The 23,368-nt window shown below is 40.9% G+C and overlaps 2 protein-coding genes across 2 annotated transcripts in view; both read left to right on the top strand.

The window, feature by feature from the left end:
• c4b (complement component 4 (within H-2S)) overlaps positions 1-12,562 on the top strand; it is a 32,523-nt gene extending 19,961 nt beyond the window's left edge. The window contains 26 exon segments of the mRNA NM_001104697.1: positions 129-200; positions 296-508; positions 594-708; positions 797-867; positions 957-1,096; positions 1,182-1,397; positions 1,479-1,530; positions 1,621-1,710; positions 1,784-1,990; positions 2,892-2,970; positions 3,084-3,276; positions 3,386-3,481; positions 3,634-3,796; positions 3,923-4,116; positions 4,198-4,356; positions 4,447-4,506; positions 4,574-4,664; positions 4,730-4,898; positions 5,468-5,558; positions 5,834-5,908; positions 5,997-6,099; positions 6,185-6,274; positions 10,515-10,619; positions 10,698-10,781; positions 10,890-11,025; positions 12,093-12,562. Coding sequence (NP_001098167.1) covers positions 129-200; positions 296-508; positions 594-708; positions 797-867; positions 957-1,096; positions 1,182-1,397; positions 1,479-1,530; positions 1,621-1,710; positions 1,784-1,990; positions 2,892-2,970; positions 3,084-3,276; positions 3,386-3,481; positions 3,634-3,796; positions 3,923-4,116; positions 4,198-4,356; positions 4,447-4,506; positions 4,574-4,664; positions 4,730-4,898; positions 5,468-5,558; positions 5,834-5,908; positions 5,997-6,099; positions 6,185-6,274; positions 10,515-10,619; positions 10,698-10,781; positions 10,890-11,025; positions 12,093-12,234 — 3,206 coding nt within the window. The 3' untranslated portion in view covers positions 12,235-12,562.
• A 2,527-nt stretch (positions 12,563-15,089) lies between these two features.
• LOC101157394 (tenascin-like) lies at positions 15,090-22,996 on the top strand. Its single transcript, XM_023964402.1, has 15 exons — positions 15,090-15,221; positions 16,225-17,890; positions 17,978-18,109; positions 18,211-18,870; positions 19,204-19,326; positions 19,428-19,571; positions 19,664-19,783; positions 19,864-20,019; positions 20,099-20,208; positions 20,417-20,549; positions 21,377-21,528; positions 21,612-21,708; positions 21,800-21,961; positions 22,306-22,469; positions 22,541-22,996. The coding sequence occupies exons 2-15, from the start codon at positions 16,351-16,353 to the stop codon at positions 22,637-22,639; spliced, it is 3,792 nt and encodes a 1,263-aa protein (XP_023820170.1). The 5' UTR covers positions 15,090-15,221; positions 16,225-16,350; the 3' UTR covers positions 22,640-22,996.
• Positions 22,997-23,368: the final 372 nt, after the last annotated feature.

Raw genomic sequence — 23,368 nt, 5'->3', positions numbered from 1 at the left:
AATTTAAAATTAAGAGCAGTGCTGCAACTAAAAAAAGAAAAACAAATGCTCTCTAGAAACTGCCAAAAGACAAACTTCTCACATAAGTATTTTATGCTCACTAAAATGACTTTTACCCATCAATCCAGAGATTAAATGTCCGTCCAAAATTGGCCGATCAAGACGCTCCATCGACCTTCAACAGGAAATGAACAGATTGAGTAAGATCTCTGCTTTTGCCACTTTTCTGTATGTTTTCAGAAAGGCTGCCATTTTTTGCATATGGATAACCTTTTTTGGGTTAATTCCCCTTCAGAATCAGGCTACGAGGATACCGAACTACAATTGTGTTGTGCTCAGGCGTTTTCTCTGATCCCCATGAAACGAACGTGCAGAGAAAGAGCAGCAAGGGTCAGATTGGTGGGAGGCAGTGAAGCCTGTGCTGCTGCCTTTGAAAAATGCTGCACGGAGACCGAGATCCTGAGACGGAGAAAGATATTGGAGGAAGGCCAAAGTGGATTTGGCAGGAGTAAGATTTTAAATTTCTGTTTCATTAGCTTGATATAGACACTCATTATGTAGCGTTAAAATGTCTGTCTTATGCACATGTCCAGGTGCTACCACTAATGACATTGAAGAGTTCTTCAAGGACAGTACTAATCAGTACATTCGCCGATATTTTCCACCAAGCTTTGCATTCACAGATTTTGAAGTGAACAAAGAAGGAAGGTAAAAACTTTTTTTTCCAAACATTCATGGAAATACAGTACAGTTTAGTGTCATGTAAAGTTAATTGACACTCATCAAAACCTTTTAGATACGATTTGGCCCTGCCTGATTCCATCACCACATGGGAAATTCAAGTTGTCACCTTCTCTCCTACATCTGGTGAGAGCAACTCTTGACTCATCCTAACTTAAAAATTTAATAACGTATTATTAGAAAGTCCTCCATATTTCTATTCTATCTTTTTTTAGGTTTATGTGTAGTAAAACCACAGGAGATCAAAGCATTCAAGAAGTCATTTGTGTCTCTGAGGTTGCCATATTCAGTGAAAAGATATGAGCAACTGTCTGTGACACCTGTTATCTACAATTACGATGACAAAGAACTAAAGGTAGAGTCAACTAAAGTTGCTCTGGAGATTACTAATGCCAAAGTCAAATTCATTATATTACATTTTTCCCTTAACACATCTTCAGGTGGCTGTGCATATGGAACAAACCGAAGGACTTTGCTCTCCTGCTTCAGCCACTCAAAGTTCCTTTGTGACGACCGTTGTGAAGCCACACTCGTCACAGTTTGTCTCTTTCTCTGCCGTCCCCATGGTAACGGGTTCCATACCCATCAAAATAAGACTCTTTGATAATGAGACCGAAATGGGAATTGATGCACAGCAAAAAAATTTGCTGGTGAAGGTTAGAGGTCAAGACACAATGTGCTAAGTCTAATATTGTTATGTATTGTAAAACAAAAGCTAAACATGTTTTACTTTACAGACAGAAGGAGCAGAAAATAGACTGGAGGAAACCCAAGTGATTCATTTAGATGGCAAGTTGTACTGTTCTTGATGACATCTAATTGACTCTTGTAGATGTGTGGGCTTTTTTTATTTATAGAAAAATATGTTTGTTTGGATAGGAAATAGCACAAGGACTCTCACCATTATTGGGACTTTACCAGACAACACAGTGCCTGAGTCCAGCTCCAATATATTCATTTCAATGGAAGGTGAGGATCGTCATATGAGCATGTGTCTTTGTGAACCACAAGAGTCTGACCCCACAAATGATCCAATTCACAGCGAATGGATTTTGCACTTCTCAAGTCAGTAATCTCCTTAATCCGGAGAAAGTTTCCAACCTGATACATCTGTACAAAGGATGCTTAGAACAGACGATGTCCACGTTTGCACCAACAACTTTAGCCATGCGTTATCTGGACCTAAGCCAACAGTGGTTTACTCTTGAACCAGGAGCCAGAGATGTGGCTCTCTCTGAGATGGAACAAGGTAAGACTACAGCAAACTTTCAAATATCCTTACTTTTAACACTGTAAGTTTAAAAACTACTTTGTTAAAACTAAAGGCTATAAAAATGACCCTAATTAGGTAGAATTTTTAATTTTTACACCAATTAAACTATGTAAAGCAATTAAAAATTAATGAATGGATGAGTGAATTTAAAATTTTGTCTCATGTGTCTACAGAGCCTCTTTACACACAAAACCTCTGCAGGCATTTGAGTAATCCTGTATTAAATGCATAACTCCTCACACTATGTTGCATTAACCAATTTCTGGTGTAAGAGGAAGTTAAAAATTAAGTTAAACAAACTTTAAAAAACAATAATATAGTTTTATCGTCTTTAGTTTAACTGTTTAGTATGAAGCATTTAACTATAAATAATATTTTCCCATGACTAATTAAATACTTTACAAAAAACATAAAAATAAAAGAACTAAGGGGAAAAAGTTATCAAGCAAGATAGATTAGCAGTTGCTATGAGCTGTAACTGCAAAAAACCTGCAAGCCGCGTATCTGTAAGAATTTGACCCTAAAAGTAAAAAAAAAAGAAAGATTGTGCAAAATAGCCTGGTTGGAAAGGGTAATATAAAAATGCATCCTCCACTATGACTGAAAAATATTGTATATTGTATATATTGTTTGCACAGCTATATTTAAACAAATCACATTGTTAACAGGGCTGCCTTAGGTAGAGGAGACTTAGGTGCAGAGGAAAATTAAAGAACAGATTAGTTTCCTAAAAATGTTAAGTCGAACAATTTATATTGAATTTGAACTATTTGTATATTGCTTTTATTTAGTTTTGCATTCTTCTGCTTTAGGTTTTTTTTTTTTTTTACATTTTGAATATTTTTTTAAATGTGATTTTTTTCTGATACCCTTTCAGGGTATTTGAGAATTCTTACTTTTAAGAATAAGGCAACGGGTGCTTATGGTGCATGGTCATCAGTACCATACAGTACTTGGTGAGTACTTTCTTTTTAATGGAGTAATTGTTTTTATTCCATTAAAAAGCAATGACAACATTCAAAGGATGTGTAAACTGGCAGTTGAAATGAACTTCTTTTGTCCTCTTCAGGGTGACTGCTCTTGTGGTCAAAATGTTATCTCTGGTAACAGAGCGTCAGAGCACTGCTGTTGGACCAAGTTCTCAACGTCTCAAAGTCGTACCACAGGACGAAATCTCACAATCAGTCAAGTTTTTGCTGTCATCACAGAAGACTGATGGCACATTTGGTGATCCACATCCTATGATACACAGAGACTCTATGGTAACCACACGTGTTGTCAAGATCTATTTTTCAATAATCACGTGTTGTTCTTTTATTAGATAAATAAAAAGTTTCAGTTTGAAGGAAATAAATGTCGTTTTTGATGCAGACAGGAACAAACAAAGACGTTGCCATGACAGCTTTTATCACCCTTGCATTGAACCGTTCCCTTCCATTTCTGCCAGACGAACTCCAAACTAACGTGGTGAGACTTAAAAATGAGAGGGACACTGTTGATGTAGAATACCACAGTATCTACTGAAAATGAAAAAGCTGTTTGGAACCAAGAGACCAGCACATTAATAAATCAAATTCAGTTTGATTAAAAAACGTTTTTAAATTTCTACTTTTGTACAGAAAACAAGCATTTCAAAAGCAATCGAGTATCTTCAGTTACAACTTGAAAACATCACACACCCTTATGCTATGGCCATCACCTCCTACTGCCTCTCAACTTGCCCGTCTGAGGAAAGAAACCGCACGGCTGCATGGAAAAAACTTCAATTAATGGTCAAAGAAGGCATGTGAAATCCAAAGCATTTTGACAAGAATGCTTAGTAGTCAAATATCCAGGCATAGAACAACAAACATATTATATGTACTTGTTTAATTATTCAACACATTTTCTTTGTGTTTAAATGATCAGCCCGCAATGACCGCTACTTCTGGTCTGATGATCCCAACATGGCCAATCAAGAACGGGCAGATGGTGTTACGATACAGACGACTGCATATGCTCTCCTGACTGCAGTGCAAGTTAAAAACGGGGAGTGGGCGGACAAAATAGCCCATTGGCTGATCAGCCAGGAAAATTATAATGGAGGTTTCTTGTCAACACATGTAAGTATGATGGTTGCTGAGACTAATTTGAAACATATCATTTTCTTCAGAGATCGCGAGTGCAGTTTCTTGTCACCACAGGACACCATCTTAGCCCTGGAGGCCCTTTCAGAGTACGAGCTGAAGAAGGGCGAATGCCCTGAGGCAAACGTGGAGGCAGAGTTCAGTGTGACAGGAAAGAATCAAGTTGTTCAGCTTTCTATGAAAAACAATAAAGAGAAGGTGGAAACAGAAATGAAGGTATCATAGACAATATTCTTTATGCACTTAATAAATAACTAAATACAAACTAAGTTTTAATCATTTTTCCCTTGACAATGTTTGTTTTAGTCTCTAACGGGGAACATAATTACCGTGCAGCTGAAAGGAAAAGGAGACATCAAGTTTAAAGTAAGCTTGATTCATTTCTCATTTAAATATTTTATGACAATACTTTGTATGAATATCCTTTTTGTAGACCGTCAAAGCTTTCCATATGTTGGACCCTGAAGATGACTGTACAGATGTTTCTATCAGTGTCACGGTGGAGGGGAAGGTGGAGTACACCGGTGAGCGTTTGTCTTTTGACTAAAAGCAAATCACCCCACCCATTCAGTAAGATCTGTCCTTGCAGCTGAGATCCTGGAGAACTATGACTATGGAGACTATGAAGAAACAGACAAAGATGGCTCACGAGTTTCACGATCGGCAGATAATTGGTTTGATTCTCACACACGAAGCAGAAGAGATCTTGAGAACGACGTGAATGCAGCCAACCTTCTTACCTACGAGGTCTGTGTCAGGTCAGTAGGAGATCGGAATCAGGATTGTTGATTATTAAATATTTAAAGATGAGAGCTTTGCACTCAAAAATATTTCTGCTTAGTTTTGTATAGAAGTCGAAAACGGCCTACCTTTTTGTTTTGCCCATTTTCTTGTAATAATGAGGTAGTAGATGTTGTTATTACAGGATAACAAATGTTGTTATGTCATCAAGATATTTATGTAGCGAGATAACGAAGAATATACTTTCTTCATTTTTCTACAATCTGCAGCAAAATGAAGCAGTTCATCAGAGAAGATTTCTCTTATCAACCTATAATGGATTACTTGGCTCACTGATCCTGGGCCTTGTTGTCAAAGACAATCTCGTGGTCTTGACATCATGAACCAAAAAATGTTGTTCTCTTGTGATAAAGAGATAGATGTCATTATTACAAAAAAGAAGAGAAAAAACCAAAAGGTAGAGGTTATTATCATGAGAAAATTATGTCATTATCACAAGCTAATGGGGAAAGAAAAAAAAGCAGGGTATGCCGTTCCCGATTTCCATAGTTTTGAGTTTAATTTAGTTTGGTTTTTTTTGGCACAGACACAGCTCAACCAGGAATCTGACAGGAATGGCCATTGCTGACATCACGTTACTTAGTGGATTTGAGGCTAAAAAGGAAGACCTGGAAAAGGTTTACCATTTTCTACTTTCTTTTGACTATTGTTATTCATGCTTGAAAAATATGTGTGGTATTAACCTCTTCTTCCGATGTCTGCATTCATGTACCAATAATCACACCTTTTTCAACCTTTTTAAAAAAGCAGATTGTAATGTGGAACACATTACAATTTCCTCTGTCTGCTTTTAATTTGGCAACTAAATCTTTAAGTATTTAAAAGAAAAGAAAAAGTCAAAAAGCCAATATCAGTTTACATTAAACAATTAATTTATTATTTTTCATCTCAGTTAAAGCGGCCACCTGAACAGTACATTACCCATTATGAGCTCATCAATGGAAAAGTGGTGATCTACTTCAATGAGGTGCATTTTAAATCAAGAAAAGTCAATGTTATTTTTGTATTTTTCTCTATATTTACTAAAAAAGTTTATCTTTAAAATGTTTCTTTAGCTTTTTGAGAAGAAGGAATGCATAAAATTTGATGCTGAACAGTTTGTACCAGTTGGCCTTCTCCAGCCGGCTGAAGCTGTGTTTTATGATTACTACGAACCAGGTAAGCAGATCTTTCTGTTAAAAAAACGAACAGGAACAAATTATAAGTATAATTAATGTAAAATAATTGGTGTTTTATTTTTCAGAAAGAAAGTGTAGAATATTTTACTCTGCCCCAAGAAGAAACAGGATGATATTCACGCTATGCTCAGAGGACGTGTGCCAGTGTGCAGAAAGTAAGCTAAAACCTATGTCTACTGATGCATTAAGTCTTATAAAATCAAGATTTTGTTTATTTTTATATGTACCGGTCACCAATGTAACTGCTTTTATAGTATTTGCTGGAAATTGTCTCTTTTTTTGATACTTTAAAGTTGGAAATCAGCAGAAATTGTAACAATTATCCAATATTTGATGTGTATTTTCTAATTCCTGGTATATAGGAGCTTCCCTAAAACTTAGGTTGAGCTTTCTTTAACAAAACAGGGCCGATTAATACTTCAAAATAATCAGGAGATTTTTTATTTTTTTTTCTAACTTGTCCTGTCCAACAGGTAGGCAGGCAGATGAGAGCTGAGGGCCTCTTGTGTTGGACATATTTTACTTTAACAAGAGGGGTTATTAATCTTCAGACAAACCAAAGGTATGTCTGGATAAACCCCTTTGTAATTGAGGCCAAACTTTATTAATTTCAACCATGTTTGAAAATCTCGGGTGTTGTAAAGAAGGGAAGAAGAGAGGGATGTTAGAGAGGGGGGGGGGGGGGGGGTGATAGTGAGAGGGGGGGGGGGGAAAGACCATGAAGCAGCATAGAGCAGACAGGTTTACTGGTTGTTTATCATTACGGTAAGGTTAAAATGTAGTACAAAAAGGGTGGGGCCTGTCCACACACACACTCAAATGTTATCAACATACCTGCTAGCTGCAAAAATGTCCACATGTCAACATGTACACAAAACAGATAGTGTTCACAAACGCATACCTATGCCTTTAAACCAACTAGTGTGAAATATTTCATTCATTCAATCATGCAAACTATTAGTGCAAAGGTGAGCTAACACTTGTGCTCAGGTGAGTGTTTATGTTCTTCTAAAATGGATGGTGGAATGTGAAAAGAAGGAGGGAGAGTGCCCAGCCACCCCCACACCCAGACCCCCGCCGCAGCAGCAGCGGCAGCCGGAATCCCCCCAACGCCACACAACAACGGCAGGGAACAACCGCCCCCCGGGCGACCAAGACCGCCACCCAGGCCAGGGCCAGCAGGACCGCCGCGAGGCCCCCAGAGCCAGAGAGCAAGGAGGCGCGGAGGGAAAGAGAGCGCCGCCCCAGCCCAACCAGGAAAGCAGCCCCCCAGCCGCGCCGGAAGAGCCCAACGCAGGGCCCCACCGGAGAGGGACGCCCACAGCCCCAGACGAGCACCCACCACCACCCAGGAGTTCCGGGCATCCCCCCGCCCCAACCCCAGGTACGAGCCAGGACCCCCCAAGGGAGACCCGCTCCGCGCTCCAGGCAGCCACCCACCCGGCCCACGGTTGGTCCAGGGAGGAGCAAGGCAGGGGCCCGCCGCCCCCGCCCAGGAGGGGGGAACTGCGGGGAAAAAAGGGGGCCCACAAGGGGTGTTGTAAATATGGCCCGACCAGGCTCGGCCACTGTTGGAAGTTTGGCGGGGCCCCACCCCCCAGGGACACGAACACCCCCGGCTCAGGTGTAATGTGAACCCCCCCCACCGCGCGGAGAGAGCACCGCCGGGCCCAGGAAGCCGGCACCCAGGGGACACGGCCGCCGTCGCCAAGGGGCCCGCACCCCCCACCAGGGAAGGGGTAGGGGACAGATGGACCAAGGTCCCACCTTCCTTGCAAAATGTGTGTGCGTGTATGTGTGTTTGAGAGGGTGTGTGTGTGCATGTGTGTGTGTTTATGTTGGAATGTATATATTGAAGGGGAGGGGTGTGTGTACTAAGGGGGGTGCAGTTAAAATTGGCGAGTAGAGCACTAAGGGGACATCTCCTGATTACTCAGAGTGATGTCCCATCACCCTCCCCACCAAGGGGCCCTAAATGTCTAAGGTGCGGTTAAAATTGGCGGGTAGGGTGCTAGGAGGACATCTGCTGCTTGCTGGCAGTGATGTCCAAGCACCCCCCCTACCAAGGACCCTACATGTCTAAGGTGCAAATAAAACCGAAAGAGGGGGGGCCCACTCCATACGGCAACCATAGGAGGGGGGCCACTGCCAAGTAGCTCCCCCCCAAGGCGCATCGCAGGCTAGACCCCCCATCCCCTCACCCTAATATGAGGTTATATGAGGAAGGGGGTAAGTTGGGGACAGCTGGTAGACTGTCCCCCGGTGGTCAAATAGCTGTCCCCCTGCCCCCAGCAAAGGGGCCAGGCCCACCCAGCCCAGGGACCCCACCCCCGGAAGCGCCGAGACCCCAGGCCCGGCACCACCCACCCCACACAGAGAGAGAGGAGCCAGAAAGCGTCGCCCCACCCGGAGCAAGCCCAGGCCCCCACCCCCAAACGCCGGCCCTAGAAGAGCTCTGGTCAGGCCTTGACGGGACCGAGGCAGCCAACCGGCCGGGGCAACCACCGATTGCCTCAGCGGAGACCCCGACCCGTCAGCCCCCCCGCCCCGTACCAATAGTGCCCCCCCCCCCCCCCAGAACGCCCCCCCACAGGACAGGGCCGACAAGCCCCCCACCCCACCCCACCCCAGACCCCGCAGCCAGGCGGATGACACCCAGAGCGACCGGGGGCCCCGAGAGGGTTGTCCCGTCCCAGAGCCAGGGAAGGGCCGATCCCAGCCCCAGGTGCAGATGGGCAGCCCATCCAGCGCCGCTGCCCCCCCCCCCCTCCCCGAGCAGGGCCCCCCGCCAACCCCCCCCCCCCCCCCCCCGAGCAGGGCCCCCCGCCAACCCCCCCCCCCAGCACAGGCAAAGGGACCACCCCCCCAAGCCAAGCCAGACCACCACCCCACCACCCCACCACGCACCCCCACACCCAAGCCCAGAGGACCCCGCAGCGCCCCAGCCCGCCCCACCCAGGCACCGGACCCAACCCCCCGACCAACGGAGCCCCCACCGCCCCCGCAAGGCACCGGAGGCCCCGACCCCCACCCCAAACCACGGCAGAAGGGCAAGGAGCAGCGACGACCAAGCCCCCCACCCCTTAAGTCATGGAGTCAGCCACAGGAGACCAGAGAGACTGAATTCTTTCAAAGTTACTTGAACTTTGGGCTGACATTTTTTCCAAGCTGATATGATCAAACAGCAGATTTCTGTGTTGACTTATGTTTATATTTTTCTTGTTTTTCAATTTATTAAAATAGTTTTTTTGGCAATAAAAAGAGTTATGAAAATGATAGATGCTAATCCTTCTTCTATATCGATGGCACTCATGTCACCAAGCACGGTGAGGCAGTGATTGAAACCTTAAGCCAGACTGATAAATCGGCACATACCTGCTGCCAGAGAGCCTGGACAGGTGTACAGAACCACAGTGCGTGCATGTAGCTGTCGGGTAGATTACTATCACAGTGCTCGCAAATGTCTGAGTTACTGAGACACATCTTGAGCATCCTCTGTCCAGTCTAGTAAATTCTGTGAAGAGTTTTGAGATGGATTAGCTGCAAGTTTGGACTTTTTGTCAGTTTAAAGGTGTTAAGACAGAGTTCTGACCAGAAGCTTTCATCTGTGCTGATGCTAAAATCTGCATCCCATTTTGTTGTTGGAAGGGCAATATTGTTATCTAAATTACATAAAAGTTTGTATATTTTGGAGAGAGTTCTATTCATTGAAAAATTAATCAGAGTGCTAACTACATCTGGTAGCTTTAAACCGTCGTCTTTATATTTATACTTTTTAATAATACTTGATTTAAGTTGCTGATATTCCAAGAAGTTATTTATTCCATGTTTGTCTTGAAGTTCCTGGGGAGTTATGAATCTTCTATCAATAATTACGTGCTCTAGTTGTTTTATGCCCCCTGCTTGCCAAGCTGGGAAGTGAATCATTTTTTTTGTTTATAAGGATGTCCGGGTTGTTCCAGATGGGTGTCATAATCAGGAGATTCTTTAAGAAAACCCCACAGATTTATTTCTCAAAAGTTTTTCTGCTGAGTTTTCAGGATTTGTGTTTCTTTCTTTGCAGATGATTACTGTTCTTAGCTCTGACTCAGCAGTCACAGCCTTTAGGTTTATGAGATGAGGCTACTCATCTTTTATGATGACCTGAACTAGTCACCATTCATTTTCACTGGATTGAGACTTGGTGTGGACATAGAAAACTGGGTTTGGGTGTCATTGTAGAGCCACAAAGAGCAACTGTGGTAAAGTCCTCACACTCATTCTGACTATAAATCATTTAGTCCATGCAAGATCCAATTGAAGTGTGAGAGGAGGGTTCTAGGAGAAAGGGTTATAACTGCTTCATTAACCCAATTCATAGATTGTTGATACCCATTTTTCCTTCATTGCTTTTAGGACCCTGCTATAAGGTAAAGGAAAGATTCAAATCACATGGATCCAAAAAAATCAAAAAGATTGACCGTGTCGAACATGCTTGCTTCTATCCAGTGGTGGATTATGGTCAGTACTTTATGGATAGAATGTAATATATTGACTTGAATGCATACTCAATATTCAGGGACTGTTGTTGTATTGCAGCATACATTGTGACTGTCAACAGTGTTTCCCTGAAGAGCAACTTTGAGTTGTATAAAGCAAACATAGCTAATGTCCTCAAGTCAAGTAAGTAACTTTTGAGACTTCAGTGTTAGAACATTGACCCCGAAATGACGTTGTGTCCATATATCAGACTTTTTATTTCTAATATCTTGACTCACTATTGCTCATTAGGTGGAGATCTCCTCGTTAAGAAGGAGAACTCTGTCCGAGTCTTTGCCAAGAGGCTTCAGTGCAAAGGCCAGCTGGAAGTAGGAAATCAGTACCTTATCATGGGCAAAGATGGCTCCACAACGGACACAGATGGAAAGTAAGTGGGATCAGATATCCATCCATCCATCCATCCATCCATCCATCCATCCATCAATCTTCTTCCGCTCATCCAGGACACGTTTGCCGGGGAAGCAGTCTATGCAAAGATGCTCATACTTCCCAGATATATCACTAATAACATAAAGACACTATTTTTACAGAGTTTCTTAAATTAAAAAAAACTCAAAGTACAATTCACACAAATTGCAAAATTCCACCAATAAGGTGTTACTTCTCCTGTCATTTTATTATTTGATGAATTTGATTTAACCATTTCTAAACTGTAAGTTAATTGAATTCTATTCAGAACCATTTTTCTTTCTTTTAAGAAAAAAAACTTTAATGAAATACATGAATATAGAAATGCATATGAAAAGATTTAGGTCATTGACTACTAACCTGTGTGATTTACAGTTGGGAACTAGACAAAAAGAAAATTCAGAAGAAGAGAAAATCAGTCAAAATGTAAATGACAACTATAAGTTACTCTTTAAGATATCTGAATAACTTTTTTAACAATATTTCAAAAATAAAGGTGTCTTAATTAAAACATGATAGAAACACCACAGATCTTTATCACCACAAAGTGAATGATTGAAAATGATACTTTTCTATTTTAGCTATACTTGCTATATATACTGGCTAATCTTGATGTACAAAGAGGTTATCTGATGTGCTGAAATGATCTCTGAAATTAACTTATCCATAAGTGTTCACTGTTTACACTGGTTGAGCTGTGCAACTCGACAGCGATGTGGTTAAAATAAAACACAAGGTAATATAGGCGCTAATTATCTAGCTTTATTTTAAAATTTATTTAAAGTAAAAAAATGTACTAAACGACACAGCTTTTCCAAAGAGCTACTGTCACTAAACATTCTTATGAAGACGTACCACATGTCCCTGACCTCCAAACCTGAGCCTCACAGTGATAAAAAAAACAAATATTAAATCACAGGTTATAATGAAACACAAATTTTAGTGCCTAACAGAACTTTCTTTGCAAAATGTCATCTCTATTGTGAAAAATATTTTATCAACATTTTCTTGTCATTTCTTTTTTAGAATGCAGTACCTGCTGGAATCCGACACCTGGGTTGAAAAAATGCCTTCTGCAGAGGACTGTAAAAAATCATTCAACAAGAATAACTGTAAACAGTTGAATGAATTTATTGAGGAGTACAAGATGAATGGCTGCACTCAGTGAAACAGTCTGAACTTCAACTGTAATCCAGAAACAGCAAATCCAATCAGCTAACATGCCAGTAATTAGCTTGCCTCCGCCATAACACCATTTTCAAATATAAAATGATAATAATCACTTAGTCAGACGTTATTCATGATTGCTTCAGGCTGACTTTAAATATTTGTAATTTTTAAGTGTTTTAATAGCACATATGACCATTATTTTCTTTACACATGCTTATTTTCAGTTTACATAACACTTCATATCTTTGTGTATTCAGACTTCTTTGCAAAATATGACTTATCCAAAAATGTTCAAAGAGCAATGAGAAAACATTAAAGCTTCTTGTTGAAAAATGTGCATTTGTTCATTCATGTCTTTTCCAGTGGTGTGATTCAGCTTTGCTTGATTTAGCTTTCCTGTCGAATATATTTATTTTTTCATCCCCCTCCACACTTTTTTTTTTTACGGTCAGCGAAGGATCTGAGAGGGGTCTCTGTACTCACCATAGCTTTGGTCAATGTTAACCTCTTCCCTACGTGACATATATAAGCTGAGCAGCATGGCGGGGGGGGGGGGGGGGGGGTACACTAAGCCCAGCAATCGTTCTGAAGTGCAGTTGCAGCCTCAAATTTCCTTCTCAAAAAAGGTTTTCTTATGTTAACTGTGGCCAAATATGGGACTTGATGCAGAAGGCACTGAGTGCAATTCAACGATTTAAAGAAAAGAGAGGGATGGAGGTGGGAAGGGGGGATGGAATGGGGGCAGTGAGGCTGAAGAGTGAGAGTATAAGTGAAGGCTTCTGTGCACATATTATTCTACTCTGTGAGGCCCGGTCCAACGAAAGCAACACTGGGAGACCGACTGTCATTTCCGAGCCAGCTCAACGCCTTCCCTGTTTCAGCCTTAGCATTAGACTTTTCATTCAATCTGAATAAATACAGGAGAAATAAATAAGCAGATCTCATGGTTACTTTGTTGCCAACATTAAATTTGAAACGAAAACCTTACTGTGTAGCCTTGTCACAAAACGTGTCAATGTTCAAGACATGATGATTTGTGCATCAAATAGTGTCATACTTGCAGAAAAAGCTGCACGTTTGACACGAGACACACTTAAAACATCTCTGATTACTATTGGACAAAAGCTAAAGAAAGATTTAGGCTGTCAATAAAGTTTGGTGAAATGCCGACCTGACAAAATAGCATTTTTTTTATATAAATTAATTTAGTTTCTTAGTCCACTTCCCAAAATGTCCTTGATGAGATGCTTACCAATCCTGACAGGGTAAATATGCTTGATCAGCATAGATGTTTGCTGTTGAAGTTTGTATTATTGTATTTTCACAGGTGTACTGTAGCCTTTTTCAAAAAGGCCAGTGCAGGGTCAGAGATGGAAGGGTGGTCTGTGGTGCTGAAAGGAGCAGTACAAAGACCCTGCCACCAGGCGCAAGGGGACCACCCAGTAGTGTAATCTTTTTATGTTTATTTTTTATTTACTTATTTCATACTTTTTTAGCAGACCAATTCAGGAAAAAAAACTGCGGACAATAATTTTTTGGTTGCAAATCGACTGACAACATCACCTTTTTTTTTTTCCTTTTAACATAATTTATACAGCATTTATACATTCAGAATCTAAAAAAACTGCTTCTGACGAGTTAATCATCAGTAGATGAAGAAACTCCTTAAAGAGCAGGAATAGTGACACAGATTTGATTCCAATGAACGTGAAATACTGATGCATTTTACACCTCTATCAGGGTGCTGTATACTAAGAGCAGAAAAAAGTGGAATTATGTGCCTGAAATCATCCTGCAGGTACAGAAGCGACCCATTGAGGGTCAGTATTGCAAAAAACGAGACCATTCAAGGCTAAGAAATGAAGTAAGAGTGTCTGCATATTCTTATGACGCCATGTTCATCCCCATTTTATCATTTTTATTTGAATTGAGCATCTTCCTGTTTTTTTTTTGCCCCAAGTCATCAGAGCTGCAACTCAATTTATAGACTTAAGTTAGCTTCTGCTTTTCAGTCTGCTTTAAGTTTGCTTTAGCTGAACCGCACCAGGATTCATTTGCAAGTGACCCAAGACCCTATTTTCTGGGAGACCGGTTCACTAGTTTGGTCCCCACCAGAGTTCAGGTGAGCTCAACATCCACAGATGGACAGATAGATAGAGGTTCATGTGGGCAATGTTATCTTCAAGGCTTGTTTGCACTAAGCTCCTGAGCTGCGGACATGCATTCATGTGGTTAACAAAAGGACGGATGGTGGGTGGCCACTCAGCCAGGGACGCAGTGCACCCACAAAGCTCTCCTTAAATCTGGCGGTTATTTGGTTACTTACATAACTCCCAGGTAGTTACATGTCATTACTTTAAACAAACTGCTGATTCATATGTTGAGAGGACTCAGTCCCACAGAGAGAGCAAGTGAATGCTTACAGTGTGGTCCTACATATGAGCTACATCAAGATTTTTTAAATACAATTTTATTAATGTATTGATTTTTAACTCAGCAAATTGGTGTTTATTGTGTATTGATTGAGATCTGAACCCACAATGAGTCAAACAGACTGAGGGACACTGAAGACATTGTGTTTCAGCATAGGAAAGCTTTGCTTTAAGAATGTTTAGGAAAATGTGAGGTGGAAAAAAAGGTATTATATAATTCAAATCAGTTTAAATCCCAGTGAAAACTAGAGTCCAGCAGGTTTTCTAAAGCTTTGACCAGACCTGAAGTGCTTTTATAAAAGAAATGCTACATTTCTGTTACTCCAACTCCAACATTTCCTATCATGATTGTGAGCCTGCAGCATGAGGTGTGGTGTAAGGGTGGTATGTGTGTACATATAAAATGTGTGTGTGCTGGGGAGTGTCGGTATGGAAGAGCAGTCCTCTTCACTCTGTCTCTCTAGTGCCAGTCCTTTGCTCCAACCTCTTTACATCCAAATTATAGCTTAATAGTTTTTCCTGATTATTTGGAGCGGGAGCCCCAATTTATGAGGTAACTTTAATTTTTTCTGCTTTAAATTATGTTCAACCAATTTATCTGTAATTTATGTAATTTATTAGGATTGTGATAGAAAGAAAATTCAGTTCTCTTTAATCAAGTTTAGTAATTCTTACAAGTTTTCTGAAGCTTTGAATCATTACCTAAACATATGAAAAGTTTATACCTTTAAAGTTTATACGTATAAATATATATGTCTACTACTTAAAGCGTGTTTGTTTTAGCCTCAGTGTGTTGCCCTTCAACATAGTGTTTTGTACAACTGTAACTGATAAATTCCTAAATTGTCCAATAAAATCATATTTCCTGTTGTTATTTAGCCCTTTTATTTATGTAAGTGTCTATATATTTGTTTTATTAGATGATATCGTGTTGAGCAAGACAGGTAAATCAAGATGTTAAATTGAAATACTGGATTAGTATTTCAATCAAGACAGATTTTTTTTTAATCAGGCTAATCTGGTTAAATGTATTTCAGAAAAACAGTTCAATAAACTTTAAATTAAATTTGGAAACCTTAAATAGAATAAAAACTTTAAATCTTATTTGTAACAATGAATGAAAATTGGAACTATTTTTTACTAATATTTTAGAATGTGAAAGCTGTTTTCAAGCAAAACTGAGTGTCAACTTGTTTATTCTAGTCAGAGAATAAAATGTAGCACATTAATTTTAATAAATGTCACTTTAAAACAAAAGTGTCCTGGTTGAAGATGGGAATGCTGAGTTCGGTTGTGAAAAACCAAAAATGGAAAAATGTGTCCATCATTGCAATTTGAGGCAAAATGCAGCCTAACTTCAGAACAAGGCATCAAGCCTGAAGCTGAAGCAAAACCAGCTTAGAGGTCTGAATGGGAACTCTGTTAAAATGAGCTGATCAATGCTGAAAGAGAGCAGTATTGCTCTGACATACAGTTTAGGTCTAAATTAACTTGTTATAAGATTTCCTGTTTTAAACACATAACTGAGACCTTTTTTTTCTTTTTTTCCTCTTCAGGAAATACTTGGTAAAGTCCACCATCAACTTTTTCTTGGAGTACAAAGGAGGAAGTTATCTTTTTTTGGCTGCATACACAAGTCCTTCAAAAACCCTGCTATAGCTGGTCACAGCTTCTGATTCAAAATGTTATTTACTCTAGGACTGCTTTTCCTTCTAACCTCACTTGCCTCCTCTGAAACCACAACCAGCAAGAAGAGAGATGGCGCAGAGAGAAACACAACTAAAATCCGTGAGGTTTTAAACTCTTCTAAACCAAAAATCCCACCTTTGGCTTCGACGCAAAACTTTCACCCCACCTTTAAACCAAACCCAGTAAATCAGACTGTTTTACCCACTTCAGCCACTAAACTAAAAGTTCAATCAGTTAACACTACTGAGGCTGGCAAAAGTAGACCCAGACCTACAGATGCTCCATCAGTAGCAGCAAAAAATCCTAAGACGAACAAAGCAGTGTCCAACAAAGGCAAGCATTTAGCCAACCAGACTGTCTCGGATGAGTTGACCCGTGATGCTAAAGGTAGAAAAGGGAAGCTTAGTTCCAACGGAACGCCAAATGTTCGGTCAACATCCGTAAAGTCTCCTTTAGCCCGCATTGCAAAACTGTCAACACACAAACCCCAATCTGTCAATCACACAGTCCCAACTGTATCAAATCATAGGAAGTTATCAGAGGGTGAAGCTGCTCAAAATGCCTCATCATCATCAGTTAAGTCTCATTCAGTCCGCATGGACAAAATCATCAAAAACAAACAGAAGCAAACAGTCAACCATACAATTTCAAATGGACCTATTTTATCCAGTCATAGCAAGACTGCCAAAAATAAGACAATTCCAAATGTTCCTTCAGTATCCAAAAAATCTCCCTCAACTCACACTGCTAAAGCCGTCACAGATAGACCTCTGCCATCACTCAATCAAACAGATGTGAATGAGTCTCATTCATCCCATAACAGCAAGACCAAAGAGGAGGAGTCTGCTCAAAATGTTTCATCAAAAGCCACAAAGTCTCCACTAGTTCATACCACAAAACCTATCAAAAACAAACCCCTGCAACCGACCAATCACACAACAACTGTTGAATCTGCCACGACCGGCCATAGCAAGGCTGTCAAAAATGAGACATTTCAAAATGCTCCGTCAGCTTCCACTAGCTCTCCATTAACGTCCTCTGGAAAGTCCACCAAAAACAAACCCCAGCAATCAGACAATCCCACAATTTCCAACAAATTCGGTCATAGAGGGAAAACTGAAGGCAACTCTACTCAAACTATTCAGTCCACTAAGACCAATACTATCGATGGTCCAAAGATAACCAAAGGCATCAATCAGACTGTTTCTACCATTCCCCTGGTCAATGCCACAAAGCCTCCAATAAAAGATGGAAAAGGTTTAAAAGTAGCAACATTAAACAAGACTTCCATTGAGGTCCCCAACAAAAAACAGCCAACTGCTTCACAGCCAGTAACAGTGGTCATCTGTAATGGCTGTGACTCAAACAACAAGGATCAAGAAGTGAAGCTGTCACCTGGCAATCCTCTGGTGGTGACTCATAAGATAAGCTTGCAGCCGGGGGGCTGCCCTGATGGACATGAGGCTAAGTTGGATGCCCTGAAAGATCGAGTAGCCCGGCTAGAAAAGGAGATGTCCTTTCTAAAAGAACAATGTACGTCTTTTTCACCATGTTTTCCAATTTTTTTTTAATCTGACACATTATCCACTGGATTTTTATTTTGCTTTTTTTTACATCCAGGCCCATGTTCTACTAAATGTCCAAATGGCTGTAGTGGAAATGGAAGGTGTGAAAAGGGAAGCTGTATCTGCCAGCAGGGGTTCATGGGTGCAGACTGCAGTAAGTGCAAACAAGGGGCAGATTGTAATACAAGTAAGTAGAAATTTTCTTTGTTGTTTTAACAAGTGGTACAGATTTGATTTGTATTCTGTCTCATATGACTCAATGTGTTGTTATTGTTTTTTTATTGAAAGAAAATGAGACTACAGCAAAAACCAAAAAACAGCAAGGAGGCACTTCTGAAAAGCAAAAAATTGTCCCAAAATTTAATGACCAAGAAAGCCCTGCAAAAACGTACCCTAAATCTGACCACCCAAAAGACGAGCCTCAGGGAAATGAGATCCATCACAACGAAAAGACGTCTATTCCACCTGAAAAGAAGAACGCTACAAATGCAACCACTCTTGCAGCATCAGACAAAGTCATCTTGAACAAAGCAACCATTAATGAGACCAGGAGGACAGGAGGATTAGGGTCAGTGAAGGTGGCAAACATCTCCTCACACAGCTTCACTGTCACATGGTTAGCGCCACAAGAGATGTTCAAAAAGTTTACAGTGACCAAACGAGAGCTACTGTCGGATGGCGACAAAAAGGAACCCCTGAGAGTCGAGGAACAGGACAAAAGCTCGACTGCGGGCAACACCACTATGGTGGAAAATGAAAGTACAACTGCATCCTCTGGAAAAGCTGCTGGATCAGAAACTGAAGCTAAGAGGACCTCTGTGGTGGTCCCAGGCCACGCACGCTCTGTGGAGATCACCAATCTTCAGGCAAACACACGCTATGTCCTGCAAGTTTATGGCATGGCAGGAAGCAGAAGATCAAGAACCCACCGAGTGACAGCAACTACAGGTTATTAGAACAATGACACATTTAGGGCGTACTCGCATTAAACAATCCTTATCATACCCAAGCATATTTGATGTTTGTGGTCTAGTTTAAGTTGTTCAGCATTCTGTGGTGTGGATGGCTTAGGTGGGCCAGTGTGCAGTAGAGTAGACCTTATCGTAGAATCAAGAGTTTTAAGTATTTTTCACTAAGGCAGGGTTTGTGAGTACGCCCTTATGTCCATCTGTCACACTTTCCAAAAAAATTAAGAAAAAAACAATAAAATAAAGAGATGTAGAAAATTGAAAACAAAGATATAAAACCCAATTCAGCATTTGCTTTGCCTTCTTTTGACAGGCCCTGAGCCTCCAACACAGATGGTTTTCAGTAATGTCACTGAATCATCTGTTGGTGTTTCCTGGGTCAAACCAAAGGCAACATTTACAGGCTTCCGAGTTACGTACATCAACATTGTGTCAGGTTTGTTAAAACTTCTCCATTTAGATAGTGCAATCAAACACTTCTCTTCCTATCAGAAAAAAAGATGAATTATGTATGTATGTATATATTTTTCCTTTCAGGGGAAAGTCGATTTGTGTCACTGGGATCCAAACAGTCTCATGTTGTCTTGCCTAAGTTGTCTCCGGGAACTTCTTACATGATTAGCATCACTGCGACCAACGACGCAGCCCAGAGTGATGATCTCACATCCATTGTAACCACTGGTAAATGCACGGAGAGGCTCACATTTATTTGTAGGGGTTTACTTTGAGAAACAATGAATGTAATTTCTTCTGGATCATTCTGTTGTCTGCAGTCCCCGCCCCTCCAAAACATCTTCAAGTCACTAACGTGACACACAATAGAGCTTTGCTACGGTGGACTCCCAGTCTTGGGAAAGTTGACCGCTTCATTATCAGCTATGAGTCCTCCAAGAGTGAGTGTCCATAGGTCATTTTTCATCAATACCAAGTGCTGATAGCTAAAAAAAAAAAAAATGTATTTTCTTAACCACAGCTCCTAATGTGACGGTAACAGTGATGCTGTCTGGAACCTCAGTGGAGCACCTGCTGAAAGGTCTACAGAAAGACACTATCTACACCATCAAAATGCTTAGCCAAAAAGACAGTCTGAAGAGTACAGCCATCTCAACATCTTTTACCACTGCGAATGGTATGCATTTATGGCATTAAATAGGATTTCCGATTCCCATGGGAGGATTTCAACCCATAAGTTATGTCTTCCTTGTCAGTGGTTAAACCCAGTGAAGTTTGGGCTCGCTCTGCAGTTATTGCCTGGAAAACACCCACTGTTTATCAGAGCTACAGAGTGATCTATGAAGTCCCAGGAAAAGAGAAAAAGGTGTTTATGATCCCTTGTCTATGACACATAACTATACCTAGCAGAGCGTTCCCCAGTCCTCGTCCTTAGGGTCACAAGTCACCCTGTTTTTCATGCTTCGCTGCTTAGGGCATCAAAAAGACTTCTGACAATGAGGATCAGGGTTGGGGAACCCTTACCTAGCTTATTTACAAATCTAAAAGGCACTAAATGACTGTGTTTGTGATAGGAGGTGATCCTGGCATCCACTGTCACAGAATATAAGCTGACAGGCTTATTGCCCATGTCACGCTACGTTGTTGTTGTACAAGGGGAGAAAAATGGACACTACACATCTGTGATTACCTCAGAGTTCATCACAGGTATTGTTATGCATCTGTTCAAAACTCTTTTCAACATATGTCTGAATGTATTTTGTAATTTTTGTCAAGAAAGGTTCTGTTAATGTCCTCCATGTAGTTATGAAATCTTAAAGCTCTTTGACAAATCGTAAACTACACGATAAATGTGAATCAGCTGATTCTGAGAAAAGCGGTTTTCATATCAGCGATGCACCTATATCCAACACATTACTTATGTTAAGTGGTGCATAATGACAGAATCAGCTGGTTTATGTTTACCTAAGTTGCGTAACTTGCAAGGCTGCTTTTCTCCGCCTCAGAATCTGAAATTGCATTAGCGGTTGAAGAGGTAGTCAAAAGATGCCAACACTGAAGCTAAAGCTCTGGTATTAAAGAGTTAAAAAGAGATCTTGACCTTAATGGGCTTTTATGTGGTTAAATGGTTGATGTTTTAGTTTGACTCAAATAGAGAGAATTTGCTTCCTTGGCAGAATCCTTGCAGGTACCCGATGTTAGCACCTGGCCTCCACCGCTCGCTAGTTTTAATTTCCAATTTTTTGCCAACATCTCTTGCAAAAAAGCTCTCCAGAAGTGCTTGGGAAAGCTTCTTGAACCCAAAGTCAGATCATTTATTGTGCCTTACTATACCTTTGTGAGGTTGTGGATGGGGCTCTGCTTAAATCCAAATAAAAGTAGTGATGCTTGACTTTGCTCCTCAGTATATTTTCTTAATTATGAAATATCCCAAAGACTAACAAGTTTAAATATTTAATTTTATCTTCAACATTTTATTTATGTATGCATTTTAAAATTCAATGTTGCATTCAACATTTCTCCTCACCACCCAGGAAAACTGCGGTTCCCTTTTCCCATGGATTGCTCACAAGAGCTGCTGAATGGAGCTTCAGAGTCTGGGGAAGTCGACATTTACCCAGGAGGGAAAGAGGGAGAGGCAGTCAGAGTATACTGTGACATGGAGGCTGATGGAGGCGGTTGGACGGTAACAGGCTGCTTGTGTCTTTCACACCTTAAACCAGACCAGCATAAAAAAAAAGCTCACAGCTGAGCCTGTGTTTTTTGTAGGTATTCCAGAGAAGGATGAATGGAAAAACGGATTTTTACAGAACCTGGCCTGAATACAGTGTGGGGTTTGGAAATCTGAGTGAAGAATTCTGGCTTGGTACATCCAGACAAAGCTCTTTTTTGATATGTGCATCTAAATCAATGTTTTAATTTTGCCAAAAATGATTTGTGCCCCTGCTTGTTGCCAGGTAATGAGCTCCTGCACAACCTGACCAGTGTTGGGCCTGTGAGTCTGAGAGTGGATCTGCAATCAGGAAATGACACGGCGTATGCTCACTATACCAACTTTTCTGTGGCTTCAGAGGAGAGGAACTATACCCTTACTGTGTCTGGATACACAGGAACAGCAGGTGCCTTAGAACACAGAATGTTTGCAGTTATTTAATGGAATTGTAAAATACTACAATGACAGGAGCTTTGAAATTCTGATCTTTTCAAGATTTTGTTTTTTTTGAGATTTGATATTTGTCTCTAATTAAATAAAGAAAGAAAAAAAATCAGAAACCAGGATAAGCAGGGTATTGTGGATCATAAAGTGAGAAGACAATGATTAGATTATTTTAATCATTATATATGCAGGTGAAAAATAAAACGAACAAATTTTAGAGTTGTTCTTATTGAACCACAAAATTTTGAGCAGGCCCAACAAACACTGAAAAATGTACATTTAACTGCATGTGGATTCTTCTGTCAGGCGACTCAATGAGGTACCATAGTGGACGTCCATTTTCCACTAGCGATAAGGACCCCGATCGCCTGGAGACCCACTGTGCCAAGTCTTACCTGGGAGGCTGGTGGTACAAGAACTGCTACAAGGCCAATCTAAATGGCCTTTATGGCGCTCACAGCAAAAATCAGGTATTTCTTTGTACCTTCTGTGACACGGCATTGCTTGCGCAGCATTAACCTCATTCTTTCCTTCCTTGCAGGGAATAGTTTGGATAGACTGGAAAGGCAAAGACTCTTCCATTCCTTTCACAGAGATGAAGTTAAGACCCTCCTGGTTCTCCTCTGCAACTCATGGCTAAAAATGAGTCACTCTCCATCAGCAGACAGTCCCTGATCTGCAAGACAGCCAGAGCTTCAGAAAAGTAAAACTATAAAGCTGCTGCATGCCTCTGTCCATCTGTAAACCCATGCAGTAGTTTATTTAGCTGAACCTGAACCTGTTCTCTTTACTCAATATTTTTGGTTATTTTTTTATATGTTTTGACTGTGCTTCTGCTGGATGTAACAAGGAAGAAGAAAGCCGGTATCAGTTTGAGTTTTCTGTTTCACTTTGAAGTCTTTAATGTTTTTTCACCAACATGGTTTGACAGCCCACCACTGCTGTAACTAAATATGCACTGTCTTACTGCATGGAAATAAAACAGGCTAATGTGGGTCTTGGGTCTCCTTGTGTTATTTGTAGAAAACATCCATCCATTTCCTGAACCTACTAAATCCCTTCTGAGGATATAGGGCTGCTGGAGACTATCCCAGCTTTTATTGGGTGTAGGGGGGGGGGGGTTACACCCAGGTCAGATCACTATTCTGTTGCAATCACTCTCACATTCACATCTAGGATCAATTTTGAGTCATCAGTTAACCTATGAAATACATTTTAAGCCTGTTGGAGGAAGCTGAGTGCCCAGAGAAAACCCACACGAACACAGAGAGAAAATGCAAATTCCACATCGAAAGGTTCCAGCCAGGATTTAAACTAGAGCCTTCTTGCTGTGAGGTGAGAGTGTGAACCACTACTCCACCGTGTAGCC

The sequence above is a fragment of the Oryzias latipes genome, chromosome 16 (assembly GCF_002234675.1).
Source record: "Oryzias latipes chromosome 16, ASM223467v1".
Lineage (NCBI taxonomy): Eukaryota > Metazoa > Chordata > Actinopteri > Beloniformes > Adrianichthyidae > Oryzias > Oryzias latipes.
The sequence above is the reverse complement of the archived record's forward strand: the minus strand, read 5'-3'. Positions and strand labels throughout refer to the sequence as shown.